This window comes from Gymnoscopelus microlampas (genome assembly GCF_963454915.1).
Source record: "Gymnoscopelus microlampas genome assembly, chromosome: 2".
Taxonomy (NCBI): domain Eukaryota; kingdom Metazoa; phylum Chordata; class Actinopteri; order Myctophiformes; family Myctophidae; genus Gymnoscopelus; species Gymnoscopelus microlampas.
This window is the reverse complement of record NC_139939.1, coordinates 39,391,777-39,412,476: the sequence shown is the minus strand read 5'-3', so window position 1 is coordinate 39,412,476 and position 20,700 is coordinate 39,391,777. Positions and strand designations below refer to the sequence as shown.

The 20,700-nt window shown below is 41.7% G+C and overlaps 1 protein-coding gene across 2 annotated transcripts; it reads left to right on the top strand.

Annotated features, from left to right (window-relative positions):
* Nucleotides 1-1,899: 1,899 nt before the first annotated feature.
* ednraa (endothelin receptor type Aa) lies at nucleotides 1,900-20,029 on the top strand. Of its 2 annotated transcripts, none has more exons than XM_084073098.1 (8): nucleotides 1,900-2,088; nucleotides 3,644-4,173; nucleotides 6,962-7,089; nucleotides 11,040-11,238; nucleotides 13,465-13,617; nucleotides 14,194-14,327; nucleotides 16,134-16,242; nucleotides 17,848-20,029. In XM_084073098.1, exons 2-8 carry the CDS (start codon nucleotides 3,670-3,672, stop codon nucleotides 17,983-17,985), a joined length of 1,365 nt encoding a protein of 454 aa, XP_083929224.1. In that variant the 5' UTR covers nucleotides 1,900-2,088; nucleotides 3,644-3,669; the 3' UTR covers nucleotides 17,986-20,029. The 2 variants fall into 2 exon arrangements, with proteins under 2 accessions (XP_083929224.1, XP_083929223.1); XM_084073097.1 differs by having other exon boundaries at nucleotides 3,608-4,173.
* The last annotated feature ends 671 nt before the right edge of the window (nucleotides 20,030-20,700 follow it).

Here is a 20,700-nt window from a genome sequence, read left to right as displayed (position 1 = left end):
ATATATGTGTGCAGTGTTTTACACTCATATATGTATTTCCTATAGCCTAGAACAGCTTCAATTTGTAATAGTCAGCTTTCACTACTGTCCCCTTTACTCAGAGAGCTGAGAGAGAAAACTGCCCCGCCCCCAAAATCTGTTCTGTCACTCCAGTGTACAGCTTCACTGGAAATGTATTGGCTGCGATGGCAGAGGTGACAGTGAGAGAGCATCCACAGGGAATTTGAGGAAAGATGTTTACAAGACATTTTCTTAACATTTTGCGGAGGAACTTTTAGCATTTTCCTCTGGCTCAGATTGACTTTAACTGAGCCAAGAATGTGCATTTACTTTACGACTTTACTGCTTGCAGTCACGGTTTCATTTTCTAACACTGAGCCAGCTATAGATTGTGTATCTTGATTCTTAGCTGTCAGACTGCCTTTATTTGCTTTAGAAGAGACTTGATATCTTTTACAAATATTGACTCGACTGTCTAGTTTGAAATCGGAATAGTCTACAGTAGAATTGTTTAATTGAGTGGCATGCCCCTTTAAGTGGTCGCTGTCTCAGCTCTTTGGCAAACATTGAGGGCAGACCCTAGTTACCCTAATAGCCGTCTTCCTGTTCTCAGAACTTATATTATATACGGTATAAGGGGTCCATTTTGTGTGTTGGTATGGAATCCATAATGGGTATTGATGTAAGAGAACACTTAACCCAGGACACTGAACCATCTCTGAACCGCCTGAACCTGTTTCACAGACATTGAAATGCACTGGGCTGTGTGCTTACTGCTTACACATGCAAAAATGGCAACTGTAAAATTAGTGTGGAGTTTAATGCTAGGCTAGTTAATCAAAAGAAAAAAGAAAATACTAATTCAAATTGTGATTATTGCAGTCTTTAGGGCAATTGCACAGAATGCAGGTCCCTCTAAAGTTATAGAAAACAAAGTTCTAGTAGTAGCTCTAACTATTATAACTAGGAGTGACAGTCATACACCTGCAGTGCATTGTTAATGAATACATTAAAATGTAGTTTATAAATGGTTGTACATTGCAATAGCCAGAGAGTAAAAAAGGAACCAAATGCACCCACAGGTCATTTGGTTTCATTTGTAGTCTCTTTGGAGTGAAATGAACACTGACAGGTTTACTATGTGGGTACGTGTGTATGTAGGGTAGTTGCGTGTGTCGTGGCATTTATCTTGACCACCCACAGTGTTGTTAGTCTAGCAAAATAAAGACTCGGTCGTTTGGCACAGACTTCATATCCTCTAGCTGCCCCTGCCTTAGTTCCTAAAATGAAAAGGCAGCAACAAGACATGGACACTGATTTCTGAGCACCTCCCTCCCTTTGCAGCTAATCTCCACTGTCTTTAGTGTGAGGAAACAGTTGCATGTAATGTATACAAGACATACCGTAATATGACACAGACATAGACAGACAGGGGGAGGGAGGGATGAGGGATATAGAAAGAGAGAGAGGCAGATTGGGGGGCTGGTGAGCTCCCTGATGCCCCTGCCCCCTTGTGTGTGTTGGTGTATGTGTGTGTGTGTGTGTGTGCACATGCGTGCGTGCGTGCGTGCATGTGTGTGCTGAGAAGAGTGTCAGCAGGCGGTGCCTCTGAGAGAGAGAGGAGAGAGGGGAGAGGGGGCTGATGTTTCCAAAGGGGGCCCAGGCAGTTACCAAAGGGAGGTGGAGATTTACTATCCCACCCAGTCAAAGTGCTCCGCTGCTGCACTGACGCGCGCACGCGCACGGCCGCACGCACACACACACACACACAGATACACACACACACACACACACACACATCTCCTAGATGCACAGAAACTCACACAGATACACAAACATACACACTCACACACCACTTGAGCACACGCCCCCCACTCACGCACCACTTGCAAACTCTCCACAGGAAACTGTGAGCCATAATGCGAAGGCACCTCCGAGCAGACGGGTGCGTTGCTCAAACCAAGAGGGATACGCTGCGACTTTGATAGTGCGTTAATTACTCATGTGATGTGATACAGATGTCTGGGGGCTTCAGCCGAAAGTTCGCCTGACGCTTTCCAAGGGGGCCAGGCAGACATTTTAGGAGCGGTAGGTGAAAACCAAGCATATTTATTATTTATGCCTAGATCAGTTTGCGTGCTGTCACGGATCCCAGCGGTGCGGTGCTGATGCTAAACTGTGATGCTACTTGAAGGGCTGGCTGCTAAATACTTTTTTGTGTACTCGATGACAGCCGGGACTTTGAACAGGAACAACTCTTGGCTATACGAGTTTGCCTGTGCTGTGATGTGATATGAGGAAAAGAGCTCCAAACTATTCCTCTAGATCTGACAGCCGCTTCAAAACTTTTCTTTACCTGCCTTGCTATGGAATGAAATTAGTCTCATTTTTGCCCCCCCCCCCCCCCCCCCACCTACTGAGGCACATTAAAGTTGCTCTAAATTGTATTCTTTGGTTAAAAACACAAAGTGTATTGTAAAAAGAAATACCGGTAAGTTAAAGCTGTACATTCTGATAGTAATCGTGCTCTATAATGAACAGAAATGTAATTTTCAGGTCGGTTACAAATGTCATCCAATTAGGAGAGAGAACCCCACAAAGACCATTTATCAGCTAGCGTTAGAGTTCCAATGTTGTCTGCTCATTTGTTTGTTTCATCACTTCCAATTTCACTTGTCTATCCTGTATGAGTTCTCTCTCCTGATTGGATTAAATTGGTATCCTGACCTGAAAATGAATTTTCTTTTTAATAAAAAGCTGGAGAGATGGGAAGACCCCTGTTGCTGAACAAACACTCTAATGCATTGATCACTAAGGGAATATAAAGCTATTAACACTTACTTTACCAAAACAATAACTAACAGTACCTTTAAGTAAAGGTATACATTTCTGTAGGTTTATATTCCTTTCATTATCATGATTTCATATTTTAATATCATTGCATTATACCACTCAACAGAGGTAGTCAAAATGAAACATTGCAAACAATGTATTCAATGATTTTAATTCTAGACGGTATTGCACAAGTGACTGCAGGACAGATGTAAACTGATTCCCTCTTACTGAAGTGACTCTTTGTTTTGTAACCGCCAGTCTGAGCCTTTCTAAATCAGAAACAGGGGAATGTGTGCTGAGGAGACCGCTCGCCGACGAAAAGCCACGCTAAGGGGGGCACACTGTCCAAACAACCCCCAAAAAAAAAACTGAAAAAAAACAAAGTCTGGCTCGGTCGTTACAAACCCTTGTTAACTTCCAGGAATGATTGAGAGCAAACGGAGATGACTGATGTACTATTATGTTGATGCCTACCTCCCCCCTTACCTGACTGTAACCAGTCGTGGCATCTCCCATCTGTGCCCCCTTGGCAAAACCTTTTTGAAGTCTTAAGGAAGTTGTTAGACTTCCACAAAGCATTTGGAGAGGGGGGGACAGCAGCACTGTCAAACTTTCTTCTAACTGACATAGTCAGGCTTGGCTAGGTTTCAAGCGGAGAAAATAATGCACAAGACAGTAGTGGGAATGCAAAACAGTGTTGATGTTGCTTTGCTAAAGTTTGCTGAAGTCTGAAAACAACCTAATTTCCTTCTCTTTCTCTCTTACTCACCAGAGATATACTGGGGCATTGGTTCTTTCATTTTCACAGCCCTGTCAGTGAAATCAAAGTGTGGAATGTGTTCTATAATGGGCACCCCAGTCGTACATGTGTTGCTGCTAATGGCCTGTATGGCAGCCAGCGGAATGTGTGAGATAAACGGCAACGAAACCGACGAGCAAGACTCTCTCTCAGGCTTTGTCCTCGACACCACCCTCCAATTCCCGGGCTTTCACAGCACCAGCAGCCCTCCCTTTGGGACCCCGGGGGGGCCAGGCGGGGGTCCGGACACCAGTGCATTGGGGACGGGATCCGGGAGTGGAAACGCTAGCGTCGCTATAAGGAAGCCGTTCCCACCTCCACCGTGCCTCATCGCCACCTCCATCAAGGGCTACTTCAAATACATCAACACCGTCATTTCAATCATAGTGTTTGTGGTGGGGCTGGTGGGCAATGCCACCCTGCTGAGGATTATATACCAGAACAAGTGCATGAGGAACGGGCCAAATGCGCTCATCGCCAGCCTGGCTCTGGGTGATCTCATGTACATCACCATTGACATACCCATCAATGTGTACAAGGTACAGTATGCTTACTCATAATAAAGAGTATTGACTGATATACGTATTAACGTGCACAAGTTATAGTTATTCATGCTACATCCACTGATTTACACAAAAAAATATTCATTGTAGGCCTTTTACATGGGCCAATCCTAAACCTTCCAAAAATGTCAATGTACATAAAGAATTTTTAAAAATTACAAACATTTCTTGTAGATTGGCTTTTTTCATTATTTGTAAGTGTCATACATCGTTTAAGCGGTTCAATCAATCAATCAATCATTAAATCACATAAAAGAAAAAGTAGATGGCCCCCATGGCAACACACTTGTCATATTGGGTTCAGAATGATAATATTATTTGGGTGAACATTCCAGTTTCCTTTCTGAAACGATGAGACTGGTGTACAGTCGTGGAGGAGATCTAGCAAAACAAGTTGGACTACAAGAGAAGAGTGAGGAGGTAGCAAGAGTGAGTGTAAATAGATAATCAGTCAGACTACGTTATCTTCCTAGTGCAGGAAGTTTAGTGATGAGAGAAGCAGGGATGCGGCCAGCTTGAATAAACACTGAAATCAGGCTATGGACACACATACCAGTCACCTTGTTCTGACCTGAGACATTAGTCACTGGCCCGCTTATCTAAAGACTGTAATGAACATTGTACTCTACAAAGTACTCTGGAATTAAATCAGATGCTGATTGTAGTTATGATTATAGTGTTTTATATACGTTTCTGTATAGGTTAAGTACAGCTCAGTTCAGTGTGCATTATTGGTATTAAAGTTTAAAACAATGTTAGCAAAGCATCCAGATAAAAAATAATCTATATGTTTTTATCTTTTCATTGAATCCCATGTCTTTATATGTAAAGCATGTTTTGAAAAACGCACTTTAACAGAAATGGTGTAATCATAAAAATGTTGGTACATGGTCTTTCCATGTTGGTAGCACACACTGACCTCAAATTGGGTTCAATAATGGTGACATGCAGCAATATCCTGAGAGACCAATTCAGGTAACTCAATATGTTAAGAACAATATGAAAGGCCCATCCATAGACAAAAAATAACAAAGCCCCCTGTTAGCAATTACCAGTGATTGTTTCAGTCACGTTTGTTGTCACATGTGGTGACTTACTAGTCCAACATCACACATTGTACAGTATGTGCAAATCCTTTCCTACATACAGTACTATACTTTTGCATGGAGCAGAACATTTGTACTTTATGCCCTGTAAACTGCAGAGCAGAGCCCATTGTCGATGTCCCCTGTCTTTCTTTGGGTTTGGCAGTGTTTCCAAAATTAATCAGCTACTCTACACACGCAGACTAAAAACAGCGATCCGGAGCCTCTTTCCCCTCTCTTGCTCCTCTTAGCTCTTGGGGTGGGACTTTGATTAAACGGAGCGGCCCATTCAAACAATAGGGGGGCCAGGATGCCCCGTGAAGTGCTTCCTTTGGCCCCAACTCTGAGAACCTCTGGGACAACCCCCATCCCATGTATGTCTTTGTCCAACCCATGTTAGATCCTGTTCAGGGAAGTGTGCCAAGGCCACTGTGAGGAAAAAAAAGTTTGAGCTTTGTTTCTTAAAGGAAGTTATATTAGCGGTTGCATTACTGAATCATATTTAGTTGTATTTACAGACAGATCTACTGGCAAAATTCTAATGGCAAGTTTTGAAATAGAGCCGCTATCATGACTTGACCATAGACCTGAATGTTTCATTGTATCAGATGATGCACTCCAGATGGTGTAATGTCGATGGGCTGAACTCCCACTGACGTACACATGACGACTAGTACTCTTTGATGTGGTTTCAACCGGGCTGCTGTGTTATAGCCTTTAATAGCTGCTATAGATGGTCATCTCCCAGGCCATGTTCAACAAACAAAGCAATATAAATGTCTTCAATTTGCTCCCTAATCACAAATCACTTTGACTGACTAATGTCTTAATGTATTTTAGTGCCGCCAGTTTACTTGAGCAATAACACGCAAGAGAGAGTGCTTTATCGTGGTTATTGGCACAGCTGTGCTGCGGCAAAGGTTACCAAATATGGCAACATGAAAATAATAGACATATTCTAATGAATAAATAAAAAAGTGAAATCGCAATATCATTACAAGAATAATTTCTACAAGAAAGTAGTCCCTGACTGCCTGCACAATCAAGGTGGTTTCTATCCCCTATAACTGCATGGAAGCTCCTGCATATTGTTAATAAAACTTTAAACTAGTTGTTAATGTTGTAAACTGTTAACTGTTGTAAATGTGAAATGAATCAATAATGAGCAAATGCATGGATACATGTTATCATAAACTTTGTTGGACTGTATAGGTGAAATTGTTCTTTATGCATTTTTCTTGGCCACGGAGTGATATAGAACTGTACAAAGGCAGAATTCATAGCCATGGCATATGGTTATTACATATCTATCAACCAATCACATTGTGTGATTTTACCAACCTGTTTTATAAAATTGTTATTATTATGTGTTATTATTATTGATAATAATAATAATTATTATTATTTATAAGGAACATTAAAAAACAACTATTGAATGTGCTTTGAAAAAATATATAAATACAAGTACAAGTAAATAAAACAGGAAAAGGACATTTATTAATTATTTATTTTACTTTTAAAGTGGAGATGTGAACTTTTTTGAAAGCCGCTTATATAAAATGCTGATGTGTATAAAATGAAATGTGTTTATATCTTAAATTGGTTAAGAAGGATATTTTGAGGTTGCCCTTACAAGGTGTTAATGTGAGGTTTATGTTGTCGTTTTGTTTTCCATCCAGCTCCTGGCCGCACGCTTTCCCTTTGACAGCAGCATGTTCGGCCTAGCTCTGTGCAAGTTGATGCCTTTCCTGCAGAAAGCCTCTGTTGGTATCACCGTTCTCAACCTGTGTGCACTCAGTGTTGACAGGTCAGTACGACATCGAACTCTACTCTCCTTATATCTTGCATTGTGAGATGGTCAGCTCCGTATATGTCTGAACCTCAGTATGCTATTATTAGAATACTGTAAATCTTGTGTGAAGGCCACCATCGTATGCCAGTAGTGAAGTACTCAAATTCTCTACATACAGTAAGTATAAGGCAGAAATACCACATTGAATAAATACTCTGTTACTTACAAGTAATGTCCTATATTGAAGGTAGTGTAAGTGATACATTTTGGTTAAAACAAAAAGACTTGTTAAAAGGCTCTATATTTTGATATTAATCATTGCTATAGAGTGAGACCTGTTCAATAACAGGGGTCTCCCCGTCTCTCTGGCTCTTTAATGAACACAAATGTATTTTCAGGTGGGTTGCCAATTTCAGCCAATCAGGAGAGAGTACCCATTTATCAGCTTCAAATTGATAGTGTTCCAGTTCCATTTTGTTTGCTCACTTCTTTGTGTCATCACGTCCAATTTCACGTGTTTATCCTGTATCCTTATTAGTTCTCTCTCCTGATTGGACAAAATGCATAGCTGACCTGAAAATGCATTTTCTGTTTACTAAAGAGCTGGAGAGACTGGTAGACCCGTTACTGTATGACGCCTGTAAAGACATTAATTCCATAAATTAATCATCCGGCCATAATGCGCAGTCCTACCAAATTCTGTTGCGTAAGAGTGTCCACTAAAATGTAAATGTTTATTCACAATTCTTTGATGAGTCCATCTGCAGCTTGTTATTATTTGCATTGTAGCTGCCTTTGTAAACAATACATTTAAGGGACACCATCATGCTTTTTATGTGCGTTTCAGTTGATGGTTATCATAGTCTATTCAAACAATAATATTTATGATAACCCATATGGACAGAGAGAATTCCCCTTTCTGTATGTTTTGACTTTCTTTGTGCTCCTACAATTGCCATGATACACTTCATCAGCCATTATTGGCCTGGCACCCCCATACGGTCTATGGCCGCTATTACATCAACCTGATTCATATAGTCATGGTTACTATTTTGTCATGAACACAATGAACAAGGACAATGTCATGGCTACTGAGGGTAGTAGGGATGGCCAAATGGAGACATTTTATGAACCGTTTACCGTTAGGCCTTACCGATTAATTAATCGATAACCGTTAAGAAAGAAATTGTGGGTTTAGTGCCAAAATACATTTTATTTCAAAGGGCCAAGTCTACACAGTTTGTTTTGCGTCTCCAGCAGAGTTTCTAGTGTCTCTATCTCTCTCTGGAAGAGGTTGCACATGAACTCTGCAGCCGCACTGAGGCGCTCCAACACAAACAATACCAATACAAAAACGAGGAAGAAGAAGAATAAAGTGGTAGTTACGTGTGATTGCAGGTGTAGACTTGGCCAAAAAACAATTAAAAACATTTTTGGCACTTTTTTTTAACGATTAATCGTTAGTATTAATCGGTGGCCGATTTCTTAACGGTTGGCCATCCCTAGAGGGTAGTGGCAAAAAAAAAAAAAAAAACAGGAAATAAGGCTTTTAGCTTTACATTCACAGATTGCACCCCAGTGACATCACATCACTGGAGTGAACTGCACAGATTGTCTTTTTAGGCAGTGTTTTTAGTTTAGACAACATACTGTAAAGAGAAATTGGGGGAAAAACCTCAAACAAACAATAGCAGATCTCCACTAACGAGTTATATAAGCTTGTAAAATAATTTTAATATGTTTCACTCAGCACCATCTTTATGCCGGTAAATAAAAGTAACAACAAACGCTAAGGCTTTAAATGTTTTAAAGGCAGACACTGCAACCCAAAACATGCCAAACATAAATACTGCATGGTAAACCAGCTACACTGTGACTGCCATATAAAAACATGAACGATTCACCCCTGACTGAATTGTCTCAACGCATGTCTATGAAACTTGCCAAGCTGTTTCAGACTGTGCACGGGAGGGGATCATTGTCCTCAGCTGAATTCAAACCAAATGTTTTTCTTCTAACTTTGGTCGATATGGATGTTGGACAAAAGACGTTGTTCTTAGATGTTCTTAAAAATAAAGAAACAAAGGTTTTAGGAAATGTGTTCTCATCTAGGAAATGTATAAGGTCACCACTAATGGAGGACCCCTGTTGAGACTGTTATTTATATGCCTATTTTCTTTCCATTTGCTTTCCAGTTGCTCATACCAGACAATTTGTTTTTAAAACCGCAATTTAAAACACTAATGAAGGGCAGAACTCCAATGAATGACAGAACTGGCCATGAGAGACATTTTTATAATAAAATTGCTATAAAGGTAGAAGAAAACAACACCACAATTTTATATCGATAGCAAAAATCTCATTGCAAGGTTTTAACAGACAAGTCCTTTTCATAAGTAGCTTCAGTATCCGTACTTCCGTAGTGGTCTTGTAATGAATAAATAATGAAGGTGGATAGCTCTGGCCCTGTCTCATCTCACTGTGTTCACAAGAAGACACAACTTTACAGATAAGAGGCTAGCAGGCCTGTTCTGAATGGGATCCAAGGTTCAACAGAGCAGATATCTTTAATGAGCCTCTACCAAAAGAAAAACAAGATTGATGATGGTGTGCTTGTGTTAAACAGCAGATGCTCCAAATGTGCTTTCAGGATACAGTGCGGCATGTCTTTATGTGTGCATTACCAGTGCCGTCTCCCCCTTCTCAATGTTGAAGGAAGAGAAAAAAAGGTGGCTACATTGCCACTGCTAAAATATAGATGCCGCCATGTTGTTCGACAGAGAAATTCAAATGTGTCATGAAAAATATATTGTTTTTGCCATGAAAACTTGATGCCCGGTTTTACTAAAACATTTCTACAAGTGGTTTCCATTAATGAAACAAACAAGCAAACAACTATTCGGAGCATGGGAAACATAAGCCAACAGAAAGGCAGGCACCTCTCTGCCAACATGGGCCAGTCTGTTTGGAGGCTTCACAAAAATATAAATATTAGATTCTGAAAATAAACAATTGATCATCTTCCGTCATTAAATCTTTAGCGTTTTGATATTCTTTACTGACTGCACAGTTTGTTGTATTTGGTGCCTCGCCGATGCCATGCATAAGCATATTGTGAGGAATTGCATAAAATAACATATATTGGAACTATTAAATATAGTTCCACTTATGATGAGGATGATGGAAAGCCACTTAAACACTTTCAACCTTATTTACAAAATAATGAGAATAGCAGTTCTCCAAGCTCTTGTCTCCAAGCTCACAAGAGCTTGTAGATCTGCATTTTTGGCCATTATAGTATACTATACAGTATATATATATATATATATATATATATATATATATATATATATATATATATATATATATATATATATATATATATATATATATATATATATATATATATATATATATATATATATATATATATATATATATATATATATATATATATAGGGCTTCCCTACTACTTTCCTATTCTTTACTATTCTGCCTCCTCTATTTCATACATTCTACTTTATGGTAATGGAAGTACCGTTCCATGCGTTCAACCTGCAAGTGTATAAGCACTGCTGGTAATCCCCTTAAACACAATACACTTTACAGTAGAAGCAAATTAACTCATTCCAACTCTCAGCCAACTAATTGCTAGAACATCACTTGTAACTTCCCACATCTGTACTGGGAGGTCTGCCATGTGGTCCTTGACTGTTGTCATGTATTAATTGCGTTCTCATCCTCTGGCTTTTACTGAAGACAAAGACAAACAACCACACGTGGACAATAACGTTTTTTGCTCATCCCTTCTCGACTCATTTCCTCTCCTCTTCTCTCATTTCCTCCCCTCTGCTCCTGTGTGTGTGTGTGTGTGTGTGTGTGTGTGTGTGTGTGTGTGTGTGTGTGTGTGTGTGTGTGTGTGTGTGTGTGTGTGTGCGCGCATGCTTGCGTGCGTGATGTCACAGGTATCGTGCTGTAGCGTCATGGAGTCGCGTTCAGGGCGTGGGCGTTCCTCTGCTGACGGCCATAGAGATTATCTCCATATGGGTGCTGTCACTGTTCCTGGCAGTGCCTGAAGCCATTGGCTTCGACATGGTCACCTTCGACTACCGCAATCAGACCATACGCACCTGCATGCTCAACCCAAAGACACAATTCATGATGGTATGCTATACTATTTGTCTAGTGCAATGTTTTGCTTTGTCCTTGGAGGCTGAACTCTCTGCCATACCATTCATTGTGTTGATTAACCCATTAAGGCCGGGAAAGCATCTGTCATTTTAAATTGTAACCACTTTAACCATTATTTTATACTTTGGCTATTCAAAAATATATGAATGAATGCATATATGGGCGAACATTTAAACATCGACAGTAGCAGTCCATGTTTAAATGTGTTATAAAAGCACACAAAAAAACAGTAAAAAATAAGAATCTCTATACTCTAACTTTTAAATGAACACTCAGGATTTTGCTGTGTAATGTGTGTATAAATCTTAACTTTGGCATATCACACCAATTTCCATCAACTGCAACATTTACTGCTTGAGAAATGCCATCAACACATTGCTAATGTAACAGTCCAATAAAATATTTCAAACATTGCCAAACTAAACGTCTTGAAAACTGAATGAGGAAAGAAACTGTCCTACCTACTCTCTGCCTTTGAGGAAATCTGGAGATTGCTGCCTTTGATTTCACATGATTGGAGGGCGTAATTGATCACAGGCCACATGTGCAATTACGAAGGGTTGATGTATGGTGGCCTCGAGCTGGGCCACATGTGTGTATCCATTCCACACAAAGAAGGGGGGGGGGGGGGGGTGATGAGCTATTACAGGGAACAACAGAACAATGCTGAGGTCTGGACCATGTGATTTCTCTTACAGTTGATGAGGCATGATTTGAACACAGCTGTTTACTGTTTATCAGGAAATTAAACAGTACACGGCATGCTGCCTTCTGAGAAGAATTCCTTGGCAAAATGCATGCCCTTGTACTCTGTACAATACAAAAAGACAAAGATATAATACTGTTGCCTTAGATGCACTTACAGTATCATATGAGTTAAAGCTGTGTTTACAGAGAATATAAAGAGGTCCATTTGTGTATAAAGGATTTGGGCTGTTTGATGTATTCATGTAGCACATTTGAAAATAAATAATTTTAGGAATTTAAGAATATGCAAATAAGAATTAAACACCAGGTGGCCATACCAGCCTGGGCTCCAATCAGCACAAATGATTCCATACATTTGGGCCTATTGGGCCCAATAGACCTGGCTGTTATCAGGCTTTTCTTTCTGTGACTCAATGTTAGCGCATGTGCGGCCCGTTATCAGCCATTCCTTTGGGTGATTCGTCACATTGAAATACAGCACGAAATTTTTCAGGAATTGGACAGGTCACCTGACAGCACATGCCTAAACTCTTTGACTGCCAGAAATAAAACATTGTTTGCTAAGCCACTGCCAACGATTTTTCCTTTTCCTTACCTTTTCAACTAGTCACAGAATATTTATCTCCAGTATGATCGATCCCCCGATCTTTGCTAAACACGGAGGCTTTCTCTGTGCTTCCGCAAAAAATGTCATCGCGACCCCCCTTTCGCTTGTAATAGGCCATTGTCTCGTCAAAAATGCAGAGGAAATCCTGGGAGGCGAGAAAAAGGTGTTTTTCCAAATCAAATAACAAGGAAGTGAATGGTGGAGATATTGCGATCACGTGATCTCCTGGATCTGTGTGACTGAGAATGAAATGGTCACTCATGTGTTAGCGAACAGCACCATCTAGTGTAAAACCACTGAAAACACAATCTCGTCATTCTCGTCATTGGCAGTCTGAGCCTTAGCAAAATATGACAAGAAATCTCGTCATTGGCAGTCAAAGAGTTAACATTGAATCACCGAAAGAAAAGGCTCAAATAGACCCAACTAGATGGGTAGATGGGCCCAAATGTATGGGAGGTTTTGTGCTGACTTGGAGCCCAATCTATGGGCTGATAATGTGAAGATCGGCTGCATTTGTGAGCTAAACACACAGGAGACTCTAAATACTCTGAGCATTTTGGAGTTGAAGTCTGTGTCAAGGCCTTTTAGAAAACCGTACATCTACTACAGTACCCATAATCCTTGCTGATCTTCGGCCAATCACAAGAGCAAAACAACTGATGTTTGCAGTCGCGTACCGTAGCCGCAGCTACGGCTACATTCAAGATGTCATTTCAATCTACAAGTTTCAACCTGTAGATTGCTTATGATACTGTAGTATCATAAACTCTGATCCACCATTTTCTTAAAGCTTTGTGGATTTGGAAATGGATAAGAGAGACAAAAGTGGGTAAAAATATTAAATGTAATATTTTGAATGGTGTGTGGCTGTCTCCCTGCAGTATTATAGAGACGTGAAGGACTGGTGGTTGTTTGGCTTCTACTTCTGCGTTCCACTGGCCTGCACAGCTGTCTTCTACACCCTGATGACCTGCGAGATGCTCAACCATCGGAACGGCAGCCTCCGCATCGCACTCAGCGAGCACCTCAAACAGGTCAGCCAAGACTCCGTCACAGAATGAACAAAACGACTCGTTCAACCACATGAACACTAGCATCACTATTCTGGGGCATAGAGATGTGGTGTAGAGGGGAAAAGGGAGTGAATCTAGTATAGAGCCCTGGGGGACCACAGTCAACAAAGTATTATAGGGTTTAAGTGATTAAGCCAAAACGGTGGTCACTGGTGCATGGTTATACCACTCTGGTGTTGAGGGACATGCCACCATGTTGATGGAGTTGACATTAAAAAGGAGATTGTGATGTCATTGCCTCTTCCTCCCTGACAGATTAAACTAAAAGGTCAGATTTCTGCGCATGTGGGGGAAGGGTGTTAATATCAAATCTCTGTTTTGTTATCACTCTTCCAACATGTCCCTATGGTAACCGCCAGACACTTTGCAGTGTTTACTCCTGCTATTAATATTACATGTGTCTGCGTCAACTCTCTAATGGCTGTGTGTGTGTGTGTGTGTGTGTGTGTGTGTGTGTGTGTGTGTGTGTGTGTGTGTGTGTGTGTGTGTGTGTGTGTGTGTGTGTGTGTGTGTATGTTGCACTGTGTCTGAATACAGAGGAGAGAAGTAGCCAAGGCGGTCTTTTGCCTTGTCCTCATCTTCGCCCTATGCTGGTTTCCGCTGCACCTCAGCAGAATCCTGAAGAAGATGGTTTACTACCAGAACGATGTGGGCCGCTGTGACCTCCTCAGGTGAGTCGTCTTGTCTTCCTTCATTGACGTCTCCAATGAGACATCAATACACATGTTCTGTCTATGGCAAAAATGAATGGGACCTTTGGATCGTATTTACTAGTTGTTTTGTGGCGTAAGAAGGCACATGCTTGACTTGTTAGATTAAAAATGAACAAATTAAATAAAACATTGCTGAGGACCATGGTGCGAATGCTGAATCTTCGGCTAGTCACAGCTATTTGGTGGTTTTACATCTCCCATAATGCCTTGCAACAATAGTCCCCGTAGCTGAATCGAGTTTAGTGTTACATACTAAATACATTGGATGTATGTACATTGTTGTATAAATAATTCGTTTTTGTAATAACCACAGTCCCCCAGGGTGTCTATACTAGGCGGCCTCCTTCCCCCCCCCCCTCTACACGAGTAAATATCTTTGCCAAAAATAGCCGATCTACAAGCTCACGACGCCTTGCGTTGAGACGCAGTTTCAGCTATTTCTGCTCAATGTTCAACCCAGAATAGAGATGCTCGAGTTCATGTGGTTAATGCATGATTGCGTAATTGCCAAAAGTAAAAATAGCAATTGGATGTAGTCAGTCAGAGGCAGTATTCTTGCATCCCTATTTGGCTGGAACAGAGCTGGATCTGTAAACCTTCATCTTCTGGCCAACAAAATGATGACACACTCAAGCCGTTTACAGGTAACTCCTCCAGACAGACAAACTGGAGTGACTCAAAGTTCTATATTTACAACCACTTTAGACATTTTGCTGGTGCTCTTATCCAGTGTGACTGAAGTTAAGTACAACAGCAGACTCAACTTATAGTTCGCCAACAAAAACAACCAATAGCAAAGAGGCGAAGCATCACAGCCAACACTTCTGTATTCCTGTAATGATAATGTAACAGAAATACACAGGGTCAGCCGCTCGGGTGGCACGGGGGTAAAGTGCCTGCCCCACCAGGGGTTCGAATCCTCTACGGTGCTTCTGGCTTGGCCAGGCACTCCAACAAACACAGCTGTGTTCGTGGGTGGGAAGTCAGGTGGGCGTTCTCTGTCATTGCACAAGAGACTCCTACATGTTGGTCTGTTCAGCAGGCAGTGGGACTGGGATGGATAGCGCACTGGGGTGTCACTGTCAGGTGAAAAGAATTGGCTGTAAAGTCCATGTGTATCGGAGGAGTCATGTGGTTGTGTTGCTCTCCAAGACCAAACAGTAGGGGCTGGAGTATACAAATGGGGTAATTAATATAATGACTAAATTGGGGAGAAATTAAGAAGAGAAACTAAATGTAGGAGAGAAAAGGGTCAAGAGAGGAAGAAGAGATTAGTGTTCCCAGCCACCAACCAGGACAGAGAGAGAAATAAAAAAAAAATCTTCAAGCCCCCATCCAAATGCAAACCATCAGCCCATTATGGCCAGAACCTCCACTTAAGCCCTAAATACTTTTTTTCTGGGGTCCCCCAGTGGCCAGTGCTTTATTCTAGGCCCTCTCCTTTTTTCATTCTGCACCATCTCTTTGCCGAAAGTCCCAGATCTACAAGCTCTAAACGCATCACAGCGGCATGTTGTGAACTTATGATCTATTTTCTATGAATGTTCACCCAGGGGCACTAGAGTTCATAAGGTTGATGAGAAAGACACAACACAATACTTAGACTGATAGTGGAAGGAAAGCTCCCTTGTGCCAAAAGTATTAACTCTCACAGACCGATGATCCCCAAGTCAAATGAAATGCGATCCAAAGGGGCTTGAAATGAAGTTACACTGTTATAATTCATAAGTAATTCATCGTTGATTCTTCTTCCCGGGGTTTTAGCTTCCTGTTGGTCTTGGATTATCTCAGCATCAACCTGGCTACAGTCAACTCCTGCATCAACCCAATCATACTCTACTTTGTCAGCAAGAAGTTTAAGAACTGTTTCAAGGTACACACTATTCACTTCTATCAATGATAGTTGTCAATTCACTCAGGCATTCACTCTGGCACACACACACACACACACACACACACACACACACACACACACACACACACACACACACACACACACACACACACACACACACACACACACACACACACACACACACACACACACACACACACACACACACACACACACACACACACACACACACACACACAGTCATCCACCCCCAAGTTGTTTTGTTTTTTGATTACTGTGGTACATTCTGTTGGAATAAAACATACCTGCATCCTTGCACGCACACAGCCACACAAACAAACACGTTCAGAAAGCCTATAGTTTAGTCTGGCAGGTAAAACTAAAGACACACACATTATGCACACACACACACACACACACACACACACACACACACACACACACACACACACACACACACCTCTCTCTTATAACTCAGACCTAGTTGACGGTCAATTGTCTTACAGTCTTCAAAGTGCAGTTTCACCTCTCTCCTTCTCTCTTGCACCCACATACGCACACACACACACTTCCAGACACAGGTAAAAAATAAAATGAAAAATTTACAGTCATCCACCACCCCAGGTTTGTTTATTTTTTGATGACTTTCCATGTGGTCGATTTTGCTGGAATAAAAAAAACAAACAAGAAAAAAAAAACTAGCGTCTAGTTTAGTCTGGCCAGTAAAACAAACAGTCAACTCCATGCCCACAAGGCCCCGGCAAGCGGCCGGTGGTGATGACATTCCATGAGGAAACTGTAAAGCAGCCTGTTGATTTATGTGCTCATTCTGTGGTCTGAGGTCACATACTGAACATGCCTGACAGACCTGTGCTGGAGATAAGCCATGCCTCGGAGAGAAAGAGAGAAAGAGAGAGACAGACAGACAGACACGCAAGCAGTCGCTAATAAGAGTTTCAATACAGGACGTTGTCTGGGTGACACCTGCAGGGACATATTTACACACATGTAGTGTGATAAGTACACACTGTCGCATTTGGACAGGGACCTCACATAGTGCATAGCACGGGACAATACAGCAGATAATGATCACGATTTAGATGAAACAAACCAATGAAAAGGTTATCTTATAGCTAGTTTTCTAACTAACATAGTGAAATGCATGGTACTGGGACAATAAAGCCTTATATTTGGTGACAGTGCAGGACAAAATAATTTACATTAGAAGAATATACAGTATGCTGACCAAGGCTAATAATCCGTCCTGTCTTTTTGACTGAACAAAATAGTTCACAGACAGATGGGCGGATTTTAATTCAACTTGGAAGGAATGATCTGTAGGCTGCCCAAAAAAGATGTTAACTATTGGGTCAAAGTCCAAAGTAAAAGGTAACAATCAAGGTCAAGGTAAAAATGGGAATGATCAGTTGGCTGCCCTGAAGAGGTGATAAAATGTTGGGTTGAAAAGTTCAATGGTCAAGGTCACAAACACGGTCAAGAAGGTCAACATGACATAACTTGTCATATCTCAGAGTGATGTAGAACAACAAGTAATGGTGAAGGCAGGGTTTGCACCTTCTCGTGCATTTTCTTTATTCACCTTTTCTCCCTTCTTCTCTCCAGACGTGTCTGTGCTGCTGGTGTTACTCAGACAACCAGGTGACCAGCATCGGCCAGATGAACGGTACCAGTATCCAGTGCAAAAGCCCTGAGCCTAACAACCTTCACACGGACCGCAGCCTCCGAAAAGACAGCGACTGACCAACCCATCACAAACCCCCTGGACTTGAACTCCCTATGGACTCCAAGCTGTTATTTATCCCCAACCAGCTGTTATAAAACACAACAGGATCCATCACTGCTCACCACAGCAACAATAAAGGATATGAATATATGTGATTCAGACAATAAAAAGTGTGTGCGCTCAGCACCGCCTGGAAGCGTGTGAGCCTGGAGGGGCTGAACGAGGAAGTGGACTTAATAGACTAAGACAATGGGTTTGATGATGTACAGTGCTATTTGCAGCCTCTCCGCGGGGCTGCACTTCCCAGACTCGGGCTTACACGTCTATTCCCATGGCCATGGAGAGTGACGGTAGAACCGTGAGAGAAGAGGAAGGAGAGGAGGGTGAGATGGGGGGGGGGCTTTCGAACAGGATGCAGCTGAACGCCGGTGCCTATAAATTACCACCAATCAGTAGCCAAGACGAGCGTGCTATTCACATAAAGGGCAGCACGACTGGGGCTGGAGACAAAAGGTGCAGGAAGGAAAGGCAAGCCGCCTGCTGTCAAAGGGGATGACGGGAGAGGAGAGCGCACACACTGTCCCCCACAGACTGCATGCTGTTAACTCAAGCAGCTTCTAAATCTCTGTCACTTACTGTACACACACTTGCCGTTGTGCTGTGTATTATTCGTACAAATAATTCATTGAGCTAGTCTCAGTACATATAACTAGATGAGTCTTTTCAAATTAACCACTTAAACCCTCTAAACTGATTCTTAGTTGACCGGGGGTCGGCCCTTTACTTGGTCCACTCTTTTTTCCCCTCTATGCGAAATCTCTTTGTCAAAAATAACCGATCTACGAGCTTGTTGGATGCTAGGTTTCAAGTGGTTAAATTTGCCATATAGCAGTGTGTGTGTGTATATGTGTGTGTGCGTGTGCGTGTGCGTGTGCGTGTGTGTGTGTGTGTGTGCGTGCGTGCGTGCGTGTGTGCGTGTGTGCGTGCGTGTATGTGCTCATGCGCGTGTGCATGCATGCTTATGAATAGAAGGTTACTTGCTTTACCTGGATGACTAAACAGCCTAATCATGCTCATCTGAAGTTTACTGGTTTTAAAAGGTCAAAAACTACAAAACTACTTTTCCATGTCAGTACATTCCCAGACATACAGTATCAAACAAAACACAACAAAACAACAATATGTTATGATCAGCCATAATATAAATAGCCTCTCTACCATAAAAGCAAAGGAAGGAACTGGTTTCTTCGTACAAGACTGTGAATTTTACAAGGCCCGCAAAATCAGCTGTCATATAGAGTTGGAGTTTAGAGTTGTTTGAAAAGTGCTTGTATGTATAATGTACGCTCTATCATATCCACTTTTTTTAAGGTGTACTATTGTGATAAGTATTGTATACTGCCTGTAATTGTGTGATGCCGAAAGGCAGGAGCTCTTGTTTGGAGTAAAGAGCCTGCTAATGAGGAAATTGTATCCGTTACCAAAGAACTACGCTGCCTTTCCTTATGCATTTGATATGTGAATACATGTAAACTTTGGGTGTGTGTGTGTGTGTGTGGGGGGGGGGGGGGTGTATGTACATGGATGTATGTGTATGAACTTGAATACGTGTGTGCTACAAGTGAGTGTATTTGTATATGTACAGAGTAGACCTGTGTGTGTGCGTGTGTGTGTGTGTGTGTGTGTGTGTGTGTGTGTGTGTGTGTGTGTGTGTGTGTGTGTGTGTGTGTGTGTGTGTGTGTGTGTGTGTGTGTGTGTGTGTGTGTGTGTACCTACATACGTGCTTGTGTAGGTGCCTTCTGTGTATACGTATTTGCACTTCTTTTAGGACGAAGTGTTTTGCACAGCATACAGCAGCCCATAGTACAAGAGAGTGGGCTTTTGTATAATTTCAAATGTCCTGTATCCAAATATAATTTTACCACTATTCCTTGATTTGATTCATAATACTGTGCATCAAACCTTACCCATATCTGTCTGTTCTCGTTGATTTTATACATACATTACTCTCATGTTAATGCTGCTGCTTATACTAAATAAATAACACCATCTCGACCTGAAGTACCAATGATCTTCATTTCGCCGCGATACTAATATCAAGGAGATGAAAAGCCATCCACCCCGTTTCTTATCTGTGTCTGACTCTGTGAGAACGGGGTGTCTGGGAGTGATTTGAAGTGCACTGTGACCTGCTTGGCAACGGAGCCCCCGGGGTTGCTAATGTCAGTGGAGAGGATGTGAACAGCTTGGACAGACTAGTGGGAACGCAGAGCTCCAAATCCAACAGGGTCGCATATCGCCTGCACTGCCAAAAGAGAGGGATTCGGGAAAAGCGCAATTGGAATCTTCTTCAGCCGTGTCTTAGGGGATCAAAGCGGAGGAGGGGATTTGTATTCCTAAAAGTTGAATCAGGGGATGCTGCCGGCCTAAAACACATACTTTATTCAATGTGATAGAAAGCAACAAGATTGTTTTAACTAGCGAGTTGTTATCCTGACAAACGGATGTTAGTCAAAAGTGGTGTGTGACACAAGACTGTGACAGAAAGCAAATTAGAAGAAATCGAGTCTAAAAACAACGTGGCCTCCCTGAGAAATCTGTAGCTATGGATAGCAAGTTGGTGATACGGTTTGTGACACAGGGGTTATGATTCATTATATTGTTTTATATTGTGTTGATGTGCAATTAGGCCAAAACGTTCATATTATAAGCATATTATGCATAACATCAGA

Bases quoted from the DNA above. Each gene is read 5' to 3' on its own strand.
- ednraa (XM_084073098.1), top strand. From the start codon at position 3,670: ATGTGTTCTATAATGGGCACCCCAGTCGTACATGTGTTGCTGCTAATG. The intron at 11,239-13,464 runs GTATGCTATACT...GTCTCCCTGCAG, and splicing joins CAAAGACACAATTCATGATG to TATTATAGAGACGTGAAGGA. The intron at 13,618-14,193 runs GTCAGCCAAGAC...GTCTGAATACAG, and splicing joins TCAGCGAGCACCTCAAACAG to AGGAGAGAAGTAGCCAAGGC.